Source organism: Tachysurus vachellii, chromosome 10, assembly GCF_030014155.1.
Source record: "Tachysurus vachellii isolate PV-2020 chromosome 10, HZAU_Pvac_v1, whole genome shotgun sequence".
Lineage (NCBI taxonomy): Eukaryota > Metazoa > Chordata > Actinopteri > Siluriformes > Bagridae > Tachysurus > Tachysurus vachellii.
Window position 1 is genome coordinate 24,124,580 of NC_083469.1, and position 24,820 is coordinate 24,149,399.

A 24,820-nucleotide genomic window follows, 5' to 3' on the forward strand; every position below is an offset into this window, starting at 1 on the left:
AGCGAGCGAGCGAGCGAGCGCCGCACGGAGCGTAATCATCACTCACAATTACAGACATTTGTTAGACCACATGAGCCAGAAGGTTCCCAGAGTACAACTGTGTGTTTCCCAAATCAAATCTTTCAAGGTTAGATCACCCTTAAAACTTCCTGGGATTAAAGGAGAGAGCGACTAGTAAAGAAGAAATATTCCAAGTTACAAAATATAACCTGTTATTTTTTTTAGCCTTCTATAAATTTCCACGTTTGCTTTTGTTTATATGTTCGTAGTTTTAACGAAAGCGTCTGCGCCAATACTTTTGTCTGTTGCCGAGGTCACGCGGGTCAGCGTGCCAGAATTAGCCATCGTCTGTAGGTGGGCGGGGCAACCGCATGCTCTCCCCTGTCAATCACAGCAGCCTTAGCCAATCATGAGGACCTGTGAGCTCATGGATGTGGATGAAGGTTTTAGATTATGCAAAACTTAAATGAATGAATGAATTAATAATAAACAAATAATAATAATAATAAATGAATCTGAAGCATGTAATTGTTTAAAAGCAAACATTCGAATATAAAGAGAAACTTTTTCTTTCTTTCTTTTTCTTCATCAATCGAACAACTCGTTTCCACTATTTGTTTCTACTTTTATCTTAAATTGAATTTAGTTTGATTTGCATAAAGCTGAGCACGTGGAGCACGTGGAACACGTGGAGCACGTGGAACACGCTGGTACGACTCATCAGTCATAAAGATGCAAAACGCTTCATCAAAAAAAGATCAGACTTTTCCACTAATATAGCTGTCAGATCAGCGCATGAATCTGGAATGACTGACATTTTGGGGTCTCTGATATTAACCAGTGTCTCCTGGAAGCCCCGCCCCCTTTTTCCTTCTTTTATTAAAATCTGTGAATGTTTGATTTAGCTAACGTTAGACACACACACACACAGTTGACACGCGTAATACGACTGCATTCCAAAATACGTCCCTTTTTTTTTTTCCTGTTGTTTTTCTTCTTCTTCTTCTTTCCTGCTGCACTGTTGACTGGAAAAGCGCTACGGTCTTGTCAAACAGAAGAGACAGTGACAGGCTCTTTTCATTTCACTGCTGCCTGCAATCCTGACTGTCAGCCAACACACGAAAATGTCACTCACGTCATTCTCGGCTCGTCGTACTCGCTCGCTGATTCACGTCTGACTCCAACGCGCCGATTCACCGAGCAGATCTGCAGGGGCGCCGCCACGTTACACACTTACACGCACATCTCGCTTTTCACTACTCACCACCTTCCCCTTTCATTTCAGGAGGAGCAGAACCGAGGGAAGCCCAACTGGGAGCATCTGAACGAAGACCTGCACGTCCTCATCACTGTGGAGGACACGCAGGCGCGAGCCGAGATCAAGATGAGGAGAGCCGTGGAGGAGGTGAAGAAGCTCCTGGTGCCCGCGGTCAGTACCTTTTTTATTTATTTATTTGTTTGTTTTTTCAGTCTGTGCCTTCTCAAAGTTTAGGTGAAATGAACTCTGCACGTGCCGAACGATCGTCTTGCTGAGATTAGTTCCAACCCTACAGTAGTCTCACACTCTTAACACCCTTTCATTTAGCTGGCAACATTTCCAGCATTTGCCAAAAATAAATAAAATAAATAAAATGATCTGGAGTTTCACAAGCTTTATACTTTAAGTAGGAGGCATTATCTGATTATCCTTGCCTGTACGACGGCAATAATATACTTTAACCGACGATAAACATTATTTACATATCACCAGACCTACCAAACAAATTTCTGAGGAATCCAAATACACACAAAAGGCAGACGAGAACACGGTAAAGTGGCAAACGATCACATGCTTTGTGGAAGCCCCGCCCCCCTTTTTCTTCGTAATGATGCATTCACACATACAGCAAGGACCGCTCGTGTTCAAAAAAAGATGTGAGCGCGTCCAGCGATGGACGGGAGTTTTATTTCATGCAAATATGGAGCGACTTGGTGCACCAATAGGGTTGAAGAGCGTAGAGTAAAGCGCACCGCTGATCCTTCCTCATGTACGACCTAACGCATATATACACTGCTGAGTCTTATACGCAAACCCTAAATCTTCCTCCAGAACCTTCATTATAGAGGCAAGAAAATTGATTTTGAATGCTAGTCGCACCACATGCTGATAAAGGTTATTACCATGGAAACAAGTAGTAGTTACGTCTCCTGCTGACTTTAAAGACCAGCTATAAAATCATGGCGTGTGGCTTAAAATTCGCTCCCTTACGTCAGCTTCCTCGATCCTTTAAGGGAAATTCTGGACCCTTTGAGTTGGTTAATATGGAATAAACCCGTATATAACATTTAGACCGATATCTGTTTAACAGAATTAAACGTAACACACAGGTTTGTGTGTTTACACTTAACCAAGTTACTGTGATAAAATGTCTTCTTGATGGTAAACCAAAACATTTTAGTTGATCATAAACACTTTTACCTGAGGTTATAGAAAGCATACATGTATTATCTTTCCATAGATCTTTACAGCAGTGTGTTGTTGTTTTTATACTACAGCAATTTCCCTGCGTTATTTTTTTATTTTTTGTAACGAAGTGCTTGGGGAATTTTGGCCAAGTACGAAGCTTAACTCTGAGTACACTTCAGAGAGATTTCTGCATGTATACCGGCAGATTTAATCCCATCCAAGAGCCGGAACCCTGACGGCGTCGTACCGGTGCATTCTGGGAATTTGCTCCGGATCTCCTGCTAGAAAACAAATGGCATCGGTGCGGCATGTCCGCACATTTTCATTCTCGCTCAGAGTTTCGTCTCTCATTCTCCGCTGCGGCACCTGTCTACCTGCCGTGAACAGAAGGCCAAGGCTGCAGAGTCTGTTGATTGCCCATGGGGTAGCGTAGTGGAGGCTCCTGACCTCTTGAAATATAGCCAGGGGCTGTTCTTTTCCATCTCTCTGCCCTTTCTTTTTTTATCGGTCTTTAGCTCTGGTTTATTTTTTGTCCTTGTTTAGATGTTAATGCTCCATGAAGATTTGTCGAAAGCGATCGGTTTTGTTCGATAAGATTAGCGCTGATCAGTTATGCACCAGCGCTGCTCGACTGGTCCAACCATCTCTCAGGGTAAGAGGTTACGGAAAGGCTCTTCAGTTCTGTTTTGTGTGTATATTAGGAGGAAAAAAAAAACCCTGAACAGTGTTTTAGGTTGATTTAAGTCTGTAACCTAGTGAACCAGTGTGAATGTATTCACTGATAGAGACTTCAAAGCACTTTTGCACGTCGCTCTAAGGACGTACGCCAAATGCCGTAAACGTAATCTAAGACTAATCACGCTCGTTATTTAGCCAAGAGGAACGTCTCATTTCTGTAAGAAGGCTTTCAACCCTTAGGGGAACGTTTATAACATATCGCTCTGTATATTCTTTTGATAATTGCCCATTGGCCCTTGATGTTTTTTTTTAGTTCCTATACTGCGAGGTTGATTAAAGGACATTATCATGGCAAGGTAAATGTGATTAAGACCCAGCAGGACAATCTTCCTGCCTTGGCTCCCATAATGAACGGCATCTTCTCATTTAGAAGCATGAAATTGCCTTTATTAAATATCTCGGCAAAACAAAGAGGTCACAGCACTCGGGTTTGTTCTCAGACACGAGAAGAGAGAGTTGAAACAGAGGGTGTGTGCGCGCTCTCATAAACCACTTCTCTGATAGGCTTTCAGTTTTTTGCGCCGTACCGATCGATTCTTCTTTTCTTTGTCCCTGCCGGCGGCGGGTAAAATTTGTAATGTCGGTTTCACTCCTTCGGAAACAACACGGCTGGCATCGGAGCCAGCATGCAGGAAAAAAGTGTGTGTTCAACTTAATTCGCCGAATTTATTCTTACACACACACACACAAGACTGTGTTTGGGTGACTGCATAAATGGGTATTTCAAAGGGATAAAATGAAATGTTGTAAGGATTGAGAGATCCAGCTCATAGACCCTGTGAACTTTTCAACTCTGAGTGCAACAGAGGAAAGAGACCGCAACAGAGGAGGGTGAGTGAGGCAGTATAATGGAGAGGGGGAAGGGGGGGGGGGGAATTGAGCTACGCTTTCATGTGTGGTTTGTGGGTTTATCCCACTGATTCTTCCTTCCCTTTTATACACACACAACCTCCTTCCACCTCTTAACCTTCATATCTCACACCTCCACACTGCCGTCACACAGCGGATCAAACACCCTCCAGCAGCTCGCACTCACTCGGTCACTTCCAGTCGCTCCAGCCGTCTCCAGCGCTGCTGTGCGAACGTGTACAGAAACGATGAACCCAGGCCACGAACGAAGGATCAATCATCACAACACTGCCGATGAACAGAAAAGAAATTAGTGCTAGAGGAGATGCTTTAGGGAGAGAAAGAGGCAGACCGAGTTCAAGGTATATTCGTAGAGCCGAGTTCAGACTCCACGTCTGTTGCCAGGAACACTGAGCATGTTGAGGGACAATACAATTCTGAATTGTGGAATTTAAAAAAAAAAAAAAAAAAAAATATCATCAAGCAAACCACTACTTTGTGTAACCCCTTTTTCAGGGTTAAACTACAACATGTATAGAAATGGCGCAGCAGGAGCCTGGATTCTCAGCGGTGAAATGGTGAACTGGCTGATCTCCCTGTACTTATGTAGAATTACTCTAAAGCCCGGAATTAGTATTTGTGGTGGTTAACGAAGAAACTCCATTACTATCCAGTAGCGCGGTGCCTCCACTGGTGATTACTACACTTACTGATAGTGAGCAGTGCGTAATGTATGTCACCAGAACATGAAAATACAGTAACCGTACAATGTCCTAAACGTGGTGTGCGTGCGCGTGTATGCATGCGTGTGTGTGTGTATGTGGGTGTGTGTATGTGTGTGGGAATGAGTTGCCACTACACCCAGTTATAATAACATAGAAACAAATAAGAGTTTATTAATTTACTGCAATAATCAGACTGCAGCTTCAATGTCAATGACTTCAATGACTTCAAATGAAATAAAAAGGTCATGTAAAACAATGCCTTTGGATATCAAATAAACAACAAATGTAATAGTTCTCAAAACGCTTGTCGTTGGGGCCCGTTGGTGCACGTTATAAAACTCAAAGATGAAGAGTTCAATAGCTATTTTTGAGCTTTATCACTCACTACTTTCCGATCCTCTGCTTCACAAAATGTCCGTCCTCACGGCCGAAGCGATGTCTCGTGGTATCCTTTAGCCCGCGAAACTCCAGCTCACCAAACGTGGCTCACAATCCGCTTTCAATGCGATGCGCGAGCTAAGTGTTATTAGCATAAGCTACCAGGTACGAAAACCATCTGCTGTTCACCGGTGAGACCTCGATGTTCACGACCGGCGCCCCTCAGTTTTTAGAGTCAAGAAAAAAAATGTTAGAACTCCTTTTTCGTTATCAAACAATTCACTTTTTTTTTTATATGGTTTCTTTTCTAGCTCGCCCCTCGTGCGCACTTCCTCAAAAATCTCTCTCGCTTCCCGGGCTTCCTCGTTCTCTGCCCCGCCCCCCCTGCATTCATTGGCAGATGCATCCAATTGACTCAAACAACAAACTTGATTGGATGATGTACACAGTCCCACATCATAAAGCATTCATGTACATTAAAGCAACTGCAGCAAACAAACATGCAGGACAACAAAATTGACACAGTTCAATGCTGTCATCCATACCCCTACTTTACAGGTGCTTACATTTGTATTCATCACTTTCCACCTAACCTCAGCCTGCTGCTTCCAGACGAATCCAAAGTCTAAATGTTGCTTAACTTCTCCATTTTTACCGACTCGCACCGCTTCAAAACACTTTGTGGGAATGGTGGAAACTTCCTGCGGCTATCCTTTTTTTAACACTTAATAATAATGCTTCAGTACGGATGGAAAAGTTTAAACCCCGCTTAGTGGTTTTCTGGATCTGTGTTGTCAAGGCACTAATGTGTAAGCAGTTAGACTCGTTCTCATTTGGGTAAAGACAGTTTGACCTCACCTCAGACCCACACACTGTAGAGATTAGGAGAGATTATTAAAGGCAGGTTTTCTCTCTTCTCTACCTACCGCCTCTCCTCACTGCTGTATTTCTTTCCGTCATCGGGTCGGTCGTTCGATCAGGACGATCGATTCTCCCTGTCTAGTGTTACTCTATCTCTTCAGGTATCTGTGCGTTTTATTGCCGCAGCAGGAACCCCGTCCAATTGGAGCCTTCATCACAGAGATAACACCACCCAATCGTTTCATGTTCTGCTGTGTTGGAGCCTTGTGTTCTGTTGTGTGAGGCATACAGGCTGTTTATTTGGTTGTAGTCCTATTCATCGAATTCATACACCAATGTTTAGGAATGCTAAAGGCACAGAGACGGCAGACCCATAACTGCAGGCCAGTGAGGCTAGGCAGGTTTGTTTGTTTAGTTTTCTTTTAACGTGGTGCTGGGATTTTTGAACATTGATGGAGCCTTGATAAGATAAGCCTTGGCTAATCTTTGCTTCCACATGCTCCTTATTGTAGGCAAAGTAAGGGATTATACCTTTTTGGGGCTTTTTACACCTGGTCACTTCATGCGTTTTCTGTGATCAGATAGCTACCCGATGGTAAAAAGACCAGGTCTAAATAACCTCTGAAACGTTTTCGAGACGTTTAAACCACTTCAGGAGGAGGTCTGGGACGCGTTTCAGATGAAACTGGACAGGTGTAAATGAATGTGATTGTTCAAGGCACATACGTCAGCTCTATACTCCTCCCAAACGGAAGTACGTCACTCGCAGGTGATCTTTCACCCAGGCGTCTCGTCGGGTCTTAAAATGCGCCGCTGCTGCCTCCAGCGAAACGCAGCAAACATTAAATGCTGTTTTTTGATTGCATTCTGAAAACCGCATACACCAAAGTGTGTTCCATTTCAATTACCCCGGAAATGAGGCAAAATATATTTGCATTTTGGGCGGGAGTAGAAAGAGTGGATCGATATCCGATTCGCCGAGACGCATTTATGTGGCCTAATGTAAATGGAACCGTTTTAACAAAATCAGATAGCTATCGGATCAGAGACAACACATGAAGTGACCAGGTGTAAAAAGGCCCTTTCATTCCATGCTCATCGAAGCATTTTTGGGCCACTTGTTTTAAAGAATTGGGGTGGGGGTGGGTGGGGGGCGTGGCTCTGCTAGGTGTCCTTCCTGCATTTTAATTAGTTTCTCCGGATTTCTTAATCTGTCAAAACCTCGCTTTTCAGGAACGTACTCGGGCGTCTTTCGTTGTTCCAGACGAAACCTAGCATTGATGTCAGTCAAAACATCAGTGTCTTCGGTTGTTGTCTTGGGAGAAGGATTGATGGGCCATATTGTTAACTTTCCCCTCGAGGTACCTGTGTGGCCAATCCTTTAGTCATCTTGTATCTCAGAAGTCGGGCTTCATCTTCATCTTTAAGATCAGCATTACAGTGAAAGCGAGTGGAAAGGTATTTTTGGAGAAGCAACCTAAAACCCTTGGAACTCTGAGACATGTCCCTCTGAGCTCTTTTCTTTCTTCTCCTGCATGTGATCATGGAGCTGAGGAGTGGGTGAAGTAGGAACCTTCACCTCCACCACCTCATTAATGAATCTAGGCCACTACGAGTGCTTTCTGTTAAACTTGGCTAATTAAAATGCCGTGTCACATGAGCTTTCAGGGCTAGTGCGGTGTCGCGTTGCCACATAAGTGTTCTGACGGAACATGTGACCGTTTCAAACTAGACCAAGGACCCGTTGGTGATCATTAAGCTGAAATCTACTGAAGCTGTAATGTGGTTTCAGCTGCTTTCTTTTCTCAGAAGTCAGTGTTTTTTGTGTGCAGGAATGTGGAGAGCCCTAGGCCCTTATAGCTGTGCAGCTCCCGTAGCTCGGAGTGCTCGGAGGGGTTTGCTTTTTTTTTTTCCCCTGCCTTTTTCTTCTCTTTCCTTCCGTTTCATCTCGTTTTGACTGCTCGGTACTCGAAGGCAGGACCAGTGAGTCAGCCAAATTCTCCCTGGTTTCTTTAAAGGCCACAAAAAGCTTCGGGTATAGGATGGAGAGTGAAATAAAGGGAAAACTTTAGCTTCACATCCCACGGCAGTTTGCATGAGTGAGGACTCTCAACAAACGAACTGGATAAGAAGCTTTCCCGATTGCCCCAGTCTTTCATTTCTAGTCCCTGTCTTTTTTCCCCCTCAGGTTTTTTACTGCTCTTATTGTGCTTTTTCTTTTGGTATACTTATCTAATGATTGCACTTAGATTTTGGGTCATTTGCAGTGAATTTAAAAGAAAATCTTGGTCTAGCTGCATTTGTTTTAGCATTTCTGGGAAATCCCTGCATGCAATTTTCCTTCCTCAAGCATGGCTGCCTGAGTACATACTGTACCTGTCTGTGACGGGGGGGAAAAAGGCTCCTCGCTAGGGGACAGAGATAGCAAGACAGGGGATATAGAGACAGACAGATGGTGTGAAATGTATGACAGGCGTTGTGCTCTGTGGGCGTAGCGTCCCCGACAGCCAAATTTTTACTGTCAGCTCTTTGCCTGAAGGCTGGCTCAGAGGCCTGTTATGGCCAGCCGGCTCATCGTGATCAATAAACACCTTTTTCCTCGTACACGTATAATCACATTCGCCTCCTATCAGGCCAGTATGACAAACGAGAACAAAATGCCATCTGGTCGCTCGCTGTGTGCGCTTGTGAGCATGCCTTCCCAACTAATCGCCCCATTTCTTTGTATTCCCTCGTTTCTCCTGTCACCTTGGTACGTTCCTGGCAAGTGCTTCGCAATAGAGCCGTGACAATGATTTCAGCCATTACCTCATCTGGTTCGTCTCTACTGTTTGACAACTATAATTTTATTCATTACCTCACTTGGCAATTTGACTAACTGTATTAGCAATAGAGTTATTTTTGCGAACGAACAGAAAAACGTAGTGGCAAACAGAAACTCGAGCCAGCACTCCTGGAATACACACGACGACCCCGCAAGGTCAGCACTATCCCTTGTTATTTTCGCTCTCTCGCTCTAGTGTCTTGTCCAATCAGCTTCATGCCTAGCTGCAGGGCCAACATGAAGAATCATGGGTAACAAAACAAACAAAAAAAAAAACATGGTCAGTTACAATGCTGTTGTACAATGACTGCAATGTCTGCATTCACTCATCCTGACGGAGATCTGCTCTTCCTCTGCCTCTTAACGTTATTAAGCAGCTTGACAGCAGACGTAAAGCTCTGTACTGTTTCTTTCTCTCTGTTTTCTCTCCCTTTCACCCCCCCCATTTCCTTCTTTCACCATTTTTTCCCTCCTGAAAGCAAGCGATGCAGAGTAGCATGCATTAAACCCTCCGCTTTGATCAGGCCAACCAGTCCGGATCAAACACCAGCGAGGTTTCTATTAACCTTTTGACGTTTCCTTCTCTTAACACTAGAGCCAGATTTCAGTCGGCCGAACCTCCTTTATCAGTGCAGCCCAGACTCTTGTCTGCTTCTTCCTCTGCTCTCCATCACCATGCACTTTTCAGCATGGCTGAGATTCTAATTCCCCTAATAGTGTGTGGTAATTCAACTTGACCTCTCTATTAGTACATAGGCTGTGCTCGCCTTGGCTGATTTAGATTCAGCTTGTCAGCTGTAAATTACACCCAGCCGTGATTGACACAAAACTCACCCGGATTTGCCTTCATATCTTTTGCCTTCATATCTATTACTCTGCTACCTTTTGATGATAACTTTCCTTTGTTAAGACGAGTTTAGCTTGTACGTAATTATGTAGAACGATGGTATGTTTTTGACATTCCTCATCACTAAGCTATTATTAGCCGTCATCGTAGCGTCGGCCGTAATTAGCCATTCTGTAAAAAACGCTCTTGCAAACAACTCCTTCAAGTGTATTTTACTGAGCTACATCATGCTACGAAGCACTAAACTGGATATGTAAGAGAGGATTTTATTATCGTCACATAGACATTACAGCACAGCCAAATTCTTTATTCGCACTTCCCATCTCTGGAAGTCGGGTCAGAGTACACGGTCAGCCGTGACACAGCGCCCCTAGAGCGGAGAGGGTTAAGGGTCTTGCTCAGGGGCCCAACGATAGCAGCTTGGTCCTCAATCTCAATTGTCTCTCACCATTCAGCCTTGCCCTGGGTATTTAAAGAAACGGTAAAGGACACGAGTATAAAATGATTTGGAGCACATCCACGAGCATCTGTATATGTTCTACCTCTTCAGACATGCCGACTACCAGAAATCACCACAAGAGTCCACTTGGCAGCTGATGGTGGGTTACAACCAATGATTTTAGGCTCCTTTGTAGGCTCCTCAGAGAACGTGGCAGTTTAAGGTAGCAGCAAAGCTTTTTCCCCCCAGAGTGTACTTTTTAAACACTCTTTTATTCATCCAGAATCTGATAGAACCATGCTGAGAGCTCATAGAGACAATTTTAGTGAGTCCCATGAGGTGAACTGTTGTCCTTCTTCTGTTCAGGCAGTGTTCATACTGCCCGCTCTTTACTCCTTTCAGCTGGTTTTTCTCTCTTTTGTATCTCTTTGATTTGTACAATTCAGAATTTTTACTCGCTCGTCTCCCCACGTCTCTGAACAAGCTTCGCATTGCATATCAATGGTCATGAAAAATCCAGTCATGGATGTGAATCTGCTGGTAGCACAGGCTCTGGATCTGGCGTGGGCCAAGACGACGACGTCGATCAGCCGTGACTGTTGCACTGATTTCTCATTTGTTGGAATCGTCTTTTAAGAACTACTTCGTCTTCCTTGAATCCTTCTAGTTTTGCTTGCAGCGATTCCCCAAATATCAAGCGAATCATTTCCCCAACAGATTTCATCTAGGTCCGTGTAGTGGGTCAGTTCTGATTCGGGAAGGATTGAATGTCCAAACAGTTAAAAAATAAATAAATAAAATTGGATTTGTGTCAGCTAAGTAGAAACGTGAGCATTTTGAGACACTGCCTTAAACAGTTTTGTCCTCCTTTCATCTTTGATCTGTCCATCTTATTTCCTTGTCATGGATTTCTACCCAAGTGTCTTTTTTGCACCATCCTCCCAGTCTAACAGCTACATTTCGGAAATGGATCCTGGAATTTGGTGCAACGGACAAAAATTCCGATATCAGATTATCGTATCTTTTCTGGTCATGAATTAAGACACGCACAGGGTTTTTTTTTTAAATAACGTCTTGACCAATTATAAATGATTCCCTTAGATCAGGGATCGGCAACCCGCGGCTCCGGAGCCGCAAGAGGCTCTTTCATCCCTCTGCTGCGGCTCCCTGTAGATTTGGAAAATAAATATTTAATTAAAATTTATTTTATTTTAGTTAGTTAGTTTTTTAAAAAATGAAATTCTAAGATTACGATGTTCTTGTAACATTAAAATAAACCGTGTTTAATTTTTTTGTCGCTCAAAATATGTCATATTTTGTTTTTCTCAAAATCAGCTTTCCTCCGCGGTGGACAAAATACACAAGTCTCTATGTGCGAACACCTGAGACAGATTCCAAGGGACCGTCTGCAAAGTGCAAAACCCGAAAAGCGAATACAAAAAACAGTCAATACCTTCACTGTAATACACTGTACTGTCACCAGCTCACACACATCACTGTAATACACACTGTGTACTGTCACCAGCTCACACACATCACTGTAATACACTGTACTGTCACCAGCTCACACACATCACTGTAATACACACTGTGTACTGTCACCAGCTCACACATCACTGTAATACACTGTACTGTCACCAGCTCACACATCACTGTAATACACTGTACTGTCACCAGCTCACACACATCACTGTAATACACTGTACTGTCACCAGCTCACACACATCACTGTAATACACTGTACTGTCACCAGCTCACACACATCACTGTAATACACTGTACTGTCACCAGCTCACACACATCACTGTAATACACTGTACTGTCACCAGCTCACACACATCACTGTAATACACTGTACTGTCACCAGCTCACACACATCAGTGTAATACACTGTACTGTCACCAGCTCACACACATCACTGTAATACACTGTACTGTCACCAGCTCACACACATCACTGTAATACACTGTACTGTCACCAGCTCACACACATCACTGTAATACACTGTACTGTCACCAGCTCACACACATCACTGTAATACACTGTACTGTCACCAGCTCACACATCACTGTAATACACTGTACTGTCACCAGCTCACACATCACTGTAATACACTGTACTGTCACCAGCTCACACACATCACTGTAATACACTGTACTGTCACCAGCTCACACACATCACTGTAATACACTGTACTGTCACCAGCTCACACACATCACTGTAATACACTGTACTGTCACCAGCTCACACACATCACTGTAATACACTGTACTGTCACCAGCTCACACACATCACTGTAATACACTGTACTGTCACCAGCTCACACACATCACTGTAATACACTGTACTGTCACCAGCTCACACACATCACTGTAATACACTGTGTACTGTCACCAGCTCACACACATCACTGTAATACACTGTACTGTCACCAGCTCACACATCACTGTAATACACTGTACTGTCACCAGCTCACACACATCACTGTAATACACTGTACTGTCACCAGCTCACACACATCACTGTAATACACTGTACTGTCACCAGCTCACACACATCACTGTAATACACTGTACTGTCACCAGCTCACACACATCACTGTAATACACTGTACTGTCACCAGCTCACACACATCAGTGTAATACACTGTACTGTCACCAGCTCACACACATCAGTGTAATACACTGTACTGTCACCAGCTCACACACATCACTGTAATACACACTGTGTACTGTCACCAGCTCACACACATCACTGTAATACACTGTACTGTCACCAGCTCACACACATCACTGTAATACACTGTACTGTCACCAGCTCACACACATCACTGTAATACACTGTACTGTCACCAGCTCACACACATCACTGTAATACACTGTACTGTCACCAGCTCACACACATCACTGTAATACACACTGTGTACTGTCACCAGCTCACACACATCACTGTAATACACTGTACTGTCACCAGCTCACACACATCACTGTAATACACTGTACTGTCACCAGCTCACACACATCAGTGTAATACACTGTACTGTCACCAGCTCACACACATCACTGTAATACACTGTACTGTCACCAGCTCACACACATCACTGTAATACACACTGTGTACTGTCACCAGCTCACACACATCACTGTAATACACACTGTGTACTGTCACCAGCTCACACACATCACTGTAATACACTGTACTGTCACCAGCTCACACACATCACTGTAATACACTGTACTGTCACCAGCTCACACACATCACTGTAATACACACTGTGTACTGTCACCAGCTCACACACATCACTGTAATACACTGTACTGTCACCAGCTCACACACATCACTGTAATACACTGTACTGTCACCAGCTCACACACATCACTGTAATACACACTGTGTACTGTCACCAGCTCACACACATCACTGTAATACACTGTACTGTCACCAGCTCACACACATCACTATAATACACTGTACTGTCACCAGCTCACACACATCACTGTAATACACTGTACTGTCACCAGCTCACACACATCACTGTAATACACTGTACTGTCACCAGCTCACACATCACTGTAATACACTGTACTGTCACCAGCTCACACACATCACTGTAATACACTGTACTGTCACCAGCTCACACACATCACTGTAATACACTGTACTGTCACCAGCTCACACACATCAGTGTAATACACTGTACTGTCACCAGCTCACACACATCACTGTAATACACTGTACTGTCACCAGCTCACACACATCACTGTAATACACACTGTACTGTCACCAGCTCACACACATCACTGTAATACACTGTACTGTCACCAGCTCACACACATCACTGTAATACACTGTACTGTCACCAGCTCACACATCACTGTAATACACTGTACTGTCACCAGCTCACACACATCACTGTAATACACTGTACTGTCACCAGCTCACACACATCACTGTAATACACTGTACTGTCACCAGCTCACACACATCACTGTAATACACTGTACTGTCACCAGCTCACACACACCACTGTAATACACTGTACTGTCACCAGCTCACACATCACTGATGTCCTGATAGTTATACTACAACACTTATTTGGGAGAAATGTCTTTTTGTATAATTTTTATGATTTTTCTTAATAAAAAATACTGTTTTTCGTATTCGCTTTTCGGATTTTTGCACTTTGCAGACGGTCCCTTGGAATCTGTTTCTCAGCCGTTTGCACGTTAGAGACTTATGTATTTTGTCCAACGTGGAGGAAAGATGATTTTGAGGAAAATCGGGTTGTAGCTGCGTCTCTACATTACTACTATAAAAAAAAAGAGGTGTTATTTGTGTAGTAACAGCGTTTAGCTCAGGAGTTATTGACTCGGGAAACTCCAATCTGTGAATCTGTGACCAACTTTACTTGTGTTAAAATTTTGATGTCATGAATACGAAGAGGACTCAATTAGACACTGAACATTTTATTTGAAAGTAACCTTCAATCCAGCGTCTTTTTTGTTAAGGTTTGTTCAAACTGTTCAAAATATTTTTGTTTGCTTGCAGAAATAAAATTTCGTTTACTCGGTAGCAGTTCATTGATTTCATAAACACAACACACTACAGTTTTTTCTATACTTTCCATAAAGGTAAAAAAAAACCGATATATACAGTGTTCTCTTCATTTTAGATGTCAAAGGGGTTTTGTGGCTCCCTGTGTTGTTGTTTTTGTTTTTTTTTTCTGTGGGAAACGGGTCCAAATGGCTCTTTGGGTGTTTAAGGTTGCCGACCCCTGCCTTAGATTAATAATTCATTTGTGTTTTTGTTTTGTTTTTTGTTTTGTTCTTGAGTTCTCTGTAACGGTGGCTCACAGTTTTATGAAGTGAGGTGTCTGTTTTTTTTTTTTTTTTTATACACACCACCCGCTGTGTGTTTACAGCTGCACACATCAGAGGCTGCCTGCCTCATTGACATGGCACATTCAGACTAAATAACTAAACTGTAATAAGCATCACGTATAAATGTCACAGAAAATTGCATTTTTATGCGTTTCGTATCTTCCAAACCGGGTTATTCGATGATAATTTGTCACGCAGTGACAATGTGATCTCCGGAATGCATCTGCACCGATGTTTAAGTAGCGTCGTTTTTGTGCCTGAATGATGTTTTGTTCCATAACCGAAATGAAGACGCACACGAATAACCTATTCGTATCATAACATTTTCCACAATAATTACGATAAACAAACGGTAGTCAAATATGTTTTCCTTGTCTAACTTGTACACAAATATCCTCCGATCCCATTGCGGAATTAAGCACCTACTTGGAGGAATTGCGGTTATACAAACGTAGCGCAAACAAACAGACAAAATGTTAACCAGCAGCGTGTAATGATTTTTATCAAGTGTCTTATCTTAAGGTGCTACATTTAGATCCTTATATTAGGTATGAGTTGTGGCTACTTAGTCACCCTGGGACTTTTTGCTCTGGCTAAATGAAATTAACTAGCTAACTACCTCACCATGCGTTGTTTAATTATATAAGTATACTTTTTTTTTTTTTTTTGTCATCTACAGGTTTGTAAATGCTCGATCATCTCGGTAGTAACTTCTCATTCACAGAGGCCTACTTGTGTATTTGCAAACTGTATTTGTAACCTAAAGATAGTAAGAAACGTATAAACATTGGTTAAAACCAATCCGGCCCGAGTCTAAGTGATAGGTTAGTTGTAGTGTTTTTTTATTTCCTCTTTCTTTTCCATTTAAATAAGTGTAATTACAAGCATGCTCTCAGGTTTGAATTAAACATAGAGTAAGACTTTTCTGTTAAGGATATCCCTTTTGTATTCGTTCATGTTTGTTGCACATTTGGCTTCATTTTCTTCCCTGAAATTCCATTCTCTTTCAACTTAATTGCTTTTTCTGAAGTGATGAACAATGAGCACACTATTTATTTTTTGCGCCGCAGTGCCTCAGGCACTTTATTTTATTTATTTATTTATTTATTTTTTTTATAAAGATGCCGATGTGCAGTTTGTGGAGTCTGTCACAATGTTTGTTTTTCCTTTGTTTTGGTGTAATACTGCTTATCTTGTCTGGGAAAGGTGAACGCTCACTCATCACTCAATGCATCTGTTGGATTTAAAATGTTCGCTTAGGTTGCTGTATCGTTTACTGTTGTGACATTACAGAACTTGTCTGTTACGTAAATGTCCAGGTTCTTTTTTTTAAACCATCGTGTGGCTACATATAAAGGAAAAAAGGCCTCCACATTTCTTATTTTCAGACATTAGACCATGTCCTAAATTACACGTCCTGGCCACAGAAGGTAAAGCAGGTGACGGTGACTCATGGAAGGAACCTTCTTGCAGTTAGAGATCTTTACAGCCCTACATCTTCCATGCATGCGTCTGATTTCACAGATTGCTGCACCATCGTCTTAAACCATGGTAAAGTTTCACAAGAGCAATAGCCTTTAAGCAGTATTTTTATTCTCATTTGTCTCGCTCAGGGGACAGGGTGTTTACAGTCAAGGGGAAAGGGCTGATACTGTTTTGCCAGAATTTGTATATCCCATGGGTACTTGTGATGGTGAAACATGCTCTGATGTGCACACATGCAGAAGTATAACTCTTCTTAACTGCCACTCGAAGGCATTTGGAGGAACGATATTTACCCGAATGTGTACAAAGTCAGGACCTTTTCCACATGAAGAAATTCAACGCAGCTGCGATTTCTGCTCGTCCTGCCCCTGCTGCAGCATTAGAAGTCCGCTCGTATGAATTTCCCCCTCGTGAGGGATGGAGGATAAAAAGTGCAGTGCAAAGAAAATATTCCAAGATTCAGATCACAATAAGAGGTGCTGCATGGTGGCGTTCTGGAGGGGAGTCAATTAAAGTTTAGCTTAGTCATGCTGAAAACTACTTCAAAGGCTTTTCTTGGTTTTCCTCATTTCATATATGCTGGAAAAAGCACAATGCCTCTGCCACCACCTTGAGAAATTACAGGACTGTGTCCTCCTCTTCTCTTAAAAATCTAGTAGGATAAATAAAATAAACCCTGTTAATCGTTCCCTTTCCCTAGAGCTTAGTCCTGCCTGTTATCTGTCCCGACCCTCCAAACAACCCCCTGCGGGAGTTAGTCCACACGCCTTCCTTTGAACGTCCAAGCTAATCCTTTTAGTGAGCAGTTGGTGTTTGTGTAGTTGTCTGGTTCTGCCAAGTCACTCTATCCCCACAGGCCTTCTTGCACCGCATTGCCCCGCCTGCCCCATTGTAGGGGTTAAGGGGTAATTATCCAAAGTTCCACGCTGCAGTCTGCCAGAATTCTGCTTGTGCTCTGAAAAGTGCCAATAAAACTGTCGATAGAGGTTGCTTGAAGTGGGATTGTGTAGTATTTGGTGCTAGCTTTTGCTTAAATGTGAGCTGGTTGCAGTTGCTTAAGCTCAGATACCTGGTTATACCTGGTCAGCACTCCTTTGTTGCAAAACATTGAAAAATCCCACAAGAATGTGGTAGTTTGTGGTACAGGAACTTTGGTGGGTAGATTGCCATATTTTAGTCATTTTCCACATCGTTTGACAATTGGGTTCAGAGCCGCAGTCATGAATTTCGTGTTCTGCCTATGAGAGTCTTCTCTTAAACACGTGAGGAAGATTGAACCTGATGAGCTGAATATTGGAACCTCATCACCGGGACCAAAGATCACTGCTCAGTGAGGTTGAGATTACAACTTGCCACCCTGCTCCATCTCGGTGACCTTGGAGAGTAAGGACCGCCGTTTTAGAGCACAGTTTCATAGGTGATACAAAGCAGCAACCCACAAGAGTTTTGTGCCTTTGACCTCCACAGCTGACTTGGTCAATTATACTGTCTAATTTACCTTTAATGAGCACTGTATCCCAGTCACCATACAAAGACATGTGGAAGTGCCCGGATTCCGGTAACGGAGTCTATAGATATTACTACATAATGGCTCTGTTTGCATGCTGTGATCACTTGTTTCTCAATGCATCAGCCATAGCTTTTATCCCCCCCCTTGGCAATCTTATATCAGAAGACGGACCTTTGGCTTCCTTTAGACCTTCTTCAGATGCGGTCTTTTCATCCGAGAGTGTTTGGGTAAGGAAAGTGTTTCTTGTTTCTCTTTGACAGGAAATGTGAATGATGCCGCTTTAAAATCCCGAAGTGTGTTGCAAGTAGATTTCCTTGTGACCGCTGATTCATTCTTTCAGACTTCTACACTGCTTTCCTTTTGCCTGTAAAACCTCAAAGCTAACCAGGAGGAGTAGAACAGTGTGTTCTAGAGGCTTTTAGTATAGCTGAGGTCATGGCATATGGTGACTCGGGTGGTACAGATCAGCTTAAACTCTTAAATCTCTGAATCTGATGCAAATCCGGCAGTGTTTAAAGCCACAAATCATCCTCCCCAAATCCCCTTCAAGATATTCCAGGCTCGATTGGGAGGTATTAAGGGATCACGGTGACAGAACAATAGATTGTCTTGCTCAGGAAACTATGGCAGAGAGAGTGAACGAGCCTAGCAGACACATGTCTCATGAGGGTTTAGAATGTGTCGCACAAGTCCAAATCGTGCATCACTTAAATATCTCCTTTTAAACAGCCCCATCCTCCCCTTATGTCCACTCGCTTTTGCATTCTGCCGTTGTAATGTCGAGCCAACATCTGTGCTAGCGTTTAGACATCGTCCCCCAACACTGGTGCCCTACATATTACCCTCTGACAAATCCTGTGCTTTATATCCATCTCTTTATTTAACTCGTCCACTTCGTCCTCCTTTTTTATACTCGATATCACACTGTCCTGTGTCCAAGAGAGAACGCGACCTTATACACATATTCCAGGGTAAGGTAGGATTAGGTGGACCAGAGTGATGTGATAAGAGAGAGAATTAGAGAGCGTGAGAGGGAGATGTGAGCACGTTCTTCTTCTTTTTTTTTTTGGTCCTCTTGTTACAGGCCCCTGGCTGTGTGTAAGTGAGGTACAGGGATATTGATGACTGAGCTGTTAAGCTCCCAGGTTGCACACTGTGGCCCAGTGAAAGGTGCTTAATAAAGCTCATTCATCCAGCAGCACAGAGCCAGGACTTCCCCTTGCTCATCCACACACTCAGTTTGCAGCTACAGAAACCAGACGGATTGCAAACGGATCGTAAGGACGGACGAGTCGAGAACGGAGATGTTGCGTTTTAATGATTTTCTGTCCATTTTTTTTATCATATAACTTGCCGTATTGTTAGTGAGCTAATCACACCAGAGAGGACGAATAAAGTGGAAAAACTCCCCTTGCCTACTTAATGTCTCCGGGTCACAACAAGGAGGAGTGTAGGGCAGGATGGTCGGAACAACGTAATGCCAGGAAGGTCTGGTCTCACATCTTGGACAAATGATACGACGTGTAGTTTCTGGTGTAAAACATTACCTTGACCTTTGACCTGTAAATGAACACAGGTTCTAAACATTTTGAGGGATGTTACAGCAATGCAGGCTTTAGTGTGTGGTTAAAAAAAAAAAACCTGTCCCAAATAGGTTTTTGCACGGATTAAGGTGTGAATTCACTAGTTGCCACTATGGCATTTCAGGAAGAACAAATAAAAGTGAGCAACGCTCAGTAAAGAAAGCAGGCTAAGTGCACTTTATATCCTGTACATCGTATCTACAGTCGACTCAACACCATGCTAGTCTTTTTGTTTTTGTTTAGTTTTCTTCTGTGGTGAGGTGTGAGCAACACTGCAAGACTTCCCCCTGTGCCTGTTCCCAAAAGGAATTATTCTGTTATTTTTGTTTTTCTTTTTTTTTTTTTCTTTTCTAGCAAAAGAAATCTTAAAAAATTCTCGCACTTGGAGTGAATTCAGTTCGGCCAGTGTTGTGCAACCTGTGGCTCCCGAAGCGCTCGCTCAGCATCACTATTCATCCAGTCCCACTCAGCTAGATCCGAGTCACCAGGACTGACTCAGTCTCGTTTCCAGACACGGATTAGACATCTAACTTCTGACGCAAGTCCAAAGTGTAAAACCTTTCCACATACTTCTGTGGACCCTCATCCCCCATGAGGGTTGAGGCATTATCCTGCAAATGTAGAACTATGACACAGAGTCTTTTCATGGTCTAGTTTTTTTTTTTTTTTTTTGGATCTGGTCAACTATTCAAAAATGGCTATTCAAACCTTAGTATAGGGGTGTGTGTGTGTCTGTGTGTGTGTGTGTGTCTGTGTGTGTGTGTCTGTGTGTGTGTGTCTGTGTGTGTGTGTGTCTGTGTGTGTGTGTGTCTGTGTGTGTGTGTGTGTCTGTGTGTGTGTGTGTCTGTGTGTGTGTGTGTCTGTGTGTGTGTGTGTGTCTGTGTGTGTGTGTGTGTCTGTGTGTGTGTGTCTGTGTGTGTGTGTCTGTGTGTGTGTGTGTCTGTGTGTGTGTGTGTCTGTGTGTGTGTGTGTCTGTGTGTGTGTGTGAGTGAGTCTGTGTGTGTGTCTGTGTGTGTGTGTGTCTGTGTGTGTGTGTGTCTGTGTGTGTGTGTGAGTGAGTCTGTGTGTGTCTGTGAGTGAGTCTGTGTGTGTCTGTGAGTGTCTGAGTGAGTGAGTGTGTGTGTGTGTCTGTGTGTGTCTGTGTGTGTCTGTGTGTCTGTGTGTGTGTGTCTGAGTGAGTGAGTGTGTGTGTGTGTAGGAGAGAGATCGGTTCTGATGTCACTAGCAGAGTCGACTCCCCTCCCCACTCCCGGTAATGATGTCTGCTCTGCTTCAGCGCCTGCACAAATAGACCCCACTGATTTCATCTGATTCCTCTAGATAGGGCAGGTTTATTGACATCCGCATGCGTGTGTCAAGTATTTTTCACCCCACGCGTTGGGGCTCGTGGCGGTTATATTCGAGGCAGAATTCCCCCAGGCTATCTGCTGCCTGGTGCCACGCTGCTCTCTATAAATGACTCTACTGGGTTATTCCTCGCCCACTTGCTCTGTCTCTTCCTCTTTGTCACTCTGTCTCTCTCCGTCTCTCATCCCCGTCTTTTGCGATTGGTACAAACGTCTGCAAAACAGTATCTTCCTCAGCTCACTGAGGTTTTTTTTTTTTTTTTTTTTTAAGGCAAGGACCTCAGCAACAGACCGGCACGGATATCGTACTTGAAAAAAAATGACTGAAAACTGGGAAAATGTCACATCGAGACCCTTTAACCTGCTTTCTGGAGTGTAGGCATAGTGCAGTGTGGTACATGGCAGCATCCATGAGGTCTGAGGAGTTTCTCAGTTGCATCACAGTCATCGATTGTTTGTAATTTATCAGTGATGCGTGTAACGTTTAGTGCAAGGTTTAGCACAGCTAGTGATGTAGCATGTTTACAGAAGTAGCAGATTTAACAGCCCAAGGTTTTTTTTTTAGCATGTACACTGCTGTAAAAAGATTTACCACATTTTATTTATTTATTTATTTATTTATTTATTTATTTATTAACTTTTTCTTTTTTTGAGTAGTGAACGTGAGCCGGTAGACTGTTAATAGACATACAGACGTGTTTTGATCTGCATAATGAAAATTGTCAACCTTGAAGCAACCATCAGACTAACAGTGACTCACTGCGACCAGAGTTCTTCTGTAAAGCATGTACAAACGTTTCTCCTCCAGTTGATCTTTCTTATTAACTCTCTATTCCATGTCAAGCTGACAGTCCCAGTCGCGGTTCTCTATTCGTGTGCGTGCGTAGGTTTTCAGATGTGAGACGGGTTGTGCGCTCGCATCTGTGCGCGCGTTTGCTTGTGTCTATAGTATTCATCTCTACGGGGGTTTCTGATCAGTCATCTTCACCTTTCCTTCACCTCTCATTAGCTCATTTGAAATCCTCCTTAAAGCCTTTGACAGCCTTTCTCTTTCCGTGCAGCCCGTACTGAGAACTGCAGCGTGCGTGGCTGCTGTTTGTACTCCGGGTTTGATTAGTCAGGTCAGGTCTTGAGTATGTTGAGAGAAAAATATTAGCATGGATTCAGCTGCTTTTTCACAGGAACATGAGTCTCATGACTGAAGTCTGAGTGGCAGGCTTGTCCTGCTTTACCTTTATTACTTTCACACACAGTCAAGCCCTGACAGATGGACACAGGGACATACGGACACGAGCGTGCACACACGGACAGATGGACACGAGCGTGCACACACGGACAAATGGACAGACAGGCATGCACACAGGGACATACGGACACGAGCGTGCACACACGGACAGATGGACAGACAGGCTTGCACACAGGGACATACAGACACGAGCGTGCACACACGGACAAATGGACAAATGGACACAGGCATGCACACATGGACATACCGGCACGAGCATGCACACAGGAAGAGATGGACGGACAGACAAACATGCACACGATAAGACGGACAGGACAGACAGGCATGCACACACAGACATGAGCATGCGCACACATGTACAGATGGACAGACAGACACGGACAGATGGACAGACAGACAGGCACACATGGACTCATGCATGCATCCAAGCACTGATACACACACACATCCTACGATACACACTCACACACACACACTCATGATGATGATTACTCAGATGCTCTGGAATGCCTGAATCATCGGTCATGCGCTCTGAGCCATCTCTCTGTGTATATTAACTTTGTAAGGCTTCATGGGGACTTTCTGGAACTTTCTCTCTGAGCCCCACATCGTGTCTGTCTGCTTTGGTGTGCATTATCTCATGCTGACATGCTCGTCAGGCCGTGAATAGTCTTTGAATAAAAAAATTGCCAGGGAACGGAATGCAATCTTTCTCTCATTCACTCTGAAACTCTGCGTTTTATTTTTATTCCACACTTCTGTGATTACCACGTTCCACTCGGGTGTCTAATTAACTTTTCACATGATAGCGCTGACGCTTCAGACTTAGTTCAGATTATGGCACATAGCAGCACACTGTGTCCCTAAATGGCAGATATATATATATATATATATATATATATATATATATATTTATTTTTTCTTTTTCCATGCTTAGATTTTTATTTATAGTAATATAAATCCAAATCAAGAGAAAACAATCGCCAGTGGAGTTTTTTTTTTGTTTGTTTGTTTGTTTGTTTATTTATTTATTTATTTTTGTGAAGTGGGCACAGCGAATTTATAAGAAAATACTTTCAGAATTGAAAAAGTAACCGTCTTATTCCAAGCGTCCTGCACACCAACTGTGGCCTACCTGCTGTTCGGTAAAGATCAGGCTTCACAATCCTGATTTATTTTCTCCTGTATGAATTTACAGTTTATGATGCTATAATAAGTGTCGCTGTTTTTTTTGTTTTGTATTGTTTTGTTTTTTTCTTCCTTCCTTTTTTGAAGCTTCTGAAGCTTTTTGCATGGTTTACAGTCTCACAACCTGAAGCAATAACTGGGCAGATTTTCCTGCAGCAGCTCCAGTGGCAGTCAGTTATCAAGAGTTTTATTATAAATTAAAAGCACTGATTTATACCTTCACGCTTATCTGTTGGTAGGTAGATAGCAGGATGTGCTATAAAATGCATAAAAACTCTTTCATGTGTAGAGATATCGGGGTTCTTTATAATTCTGATCAGTCTGAATTTCTGTTTAAATTCTCACAACCGTCCTGTCTGTAGTTTCCTGCAGTGAATCTTGCTAATGGTGTTCACCGGCTTAATAAACTATGCTGTTTGTTTTGCGCTCCCATCTTCAGGCGATCACGCCGCTCTGTCAGGCACCTTCAGGGTTTTTTTTTTTTAACCCTTTTTTTTTTTCCTCTTCGTTTCTTTTCAGAACGGATTTCGATGTGCTTCTGTACAGAAGAATATTTCCGACACTGCGTTAAGGCAGCCGATGCAAACAGTCTAGAACGTTTGGTCTTTAAAAAGAATCGTTTTCTGTTATTTGTAGTCATATTTGATCGAATCCATCAGTTTGCATTTGTCTACATCTTTAGCTTAAAGTCATTAAACTCATTAAATCTCTCTTTTTTTTAATTAATGTGACCCACATCACTAAAGTTTATTTAATCTGTTTTTTTGTTTTGTTTTGTTTTATTTGTTTTGTGTTTTTTTTTTATTGTGCAGAATTCTCTGATTCCTGGGAGTCGATTCCAAAATGAGTCAATTCCCTGAGTCAGATCCAAAGCTGTGGAGTCAAATCCAGCTTGCAAGGAGTTGTTTGTTTTTTTTTTGTTTTTGTTTGTTTGTTTTATTAAATTTTTGTTTACAAGATTAGATTTACATCTAAACATAAACGGTACATCTTTTTAAAATATTGTGTGCATTGAGAGATGGGAAAAAAACCTAATTTGCAGTGTTGAAAACTAAGTTGACTCCAAAGCTTTGGAGTCGATTCGACTCCCTAGACACGATTCACCTCTTAAATACACACAAGCTAAATCCTTTTGTTTGTGTTTGCAAGTTAGCAGTGGGGAGGAAAAATCAACAGAATACTGTGACCTTATACGTGTCTGGGTAATTTACTAATAATATTAGACTTTGTTTTCCTAATAAAACCTTCATGACTGTGCACGCGGGCGTGTGTGTGTGTGTGTGTGTGTATCTTGGCTTGTGTGTCATGAAGCTTTTTGTCGTGTGTTAGTTTAGAGATGGGAGGATAGCAGGTCTAATTGCTTCCTTGTGAATAATTTCCCAGCTCTAATTTAGCGGTAATGAGCACGGTCGCTGCCTGCGTGTTTATTTATACGAGCTGAAATTGACAGGGACGACGTCGACTGCGGTGTTATT

The 24,820-nt window shown here is 42.8% G+C and overlaps 1 protein-coding gene across 3 annotated transcripts in view; it reads left to right on the forward strand.

Moving 5' to 3' along the window:
* qkia (QKI, KH domain containing, RNA binding a) overlaps positions 1-24,820 on the forward strand; it is an 81,844-nt gene that overhangs the window by 41,306 nt on the left and 15,718 nt on the right. For all 3 annotated transcript variants that reach the window (XM_060880414.1, XM_060880415.1, XM_060880416.1), the window contains exon 4: positions 1,286-1,429. In XM_060880414.1, coding sequence (XP_060736397.1) covers positions 1,286-1,429 — 144 coding nt within the window. The remainder of the gene's footprint in view (positions 1-1,285; positions 1,430-24,820) is intronic.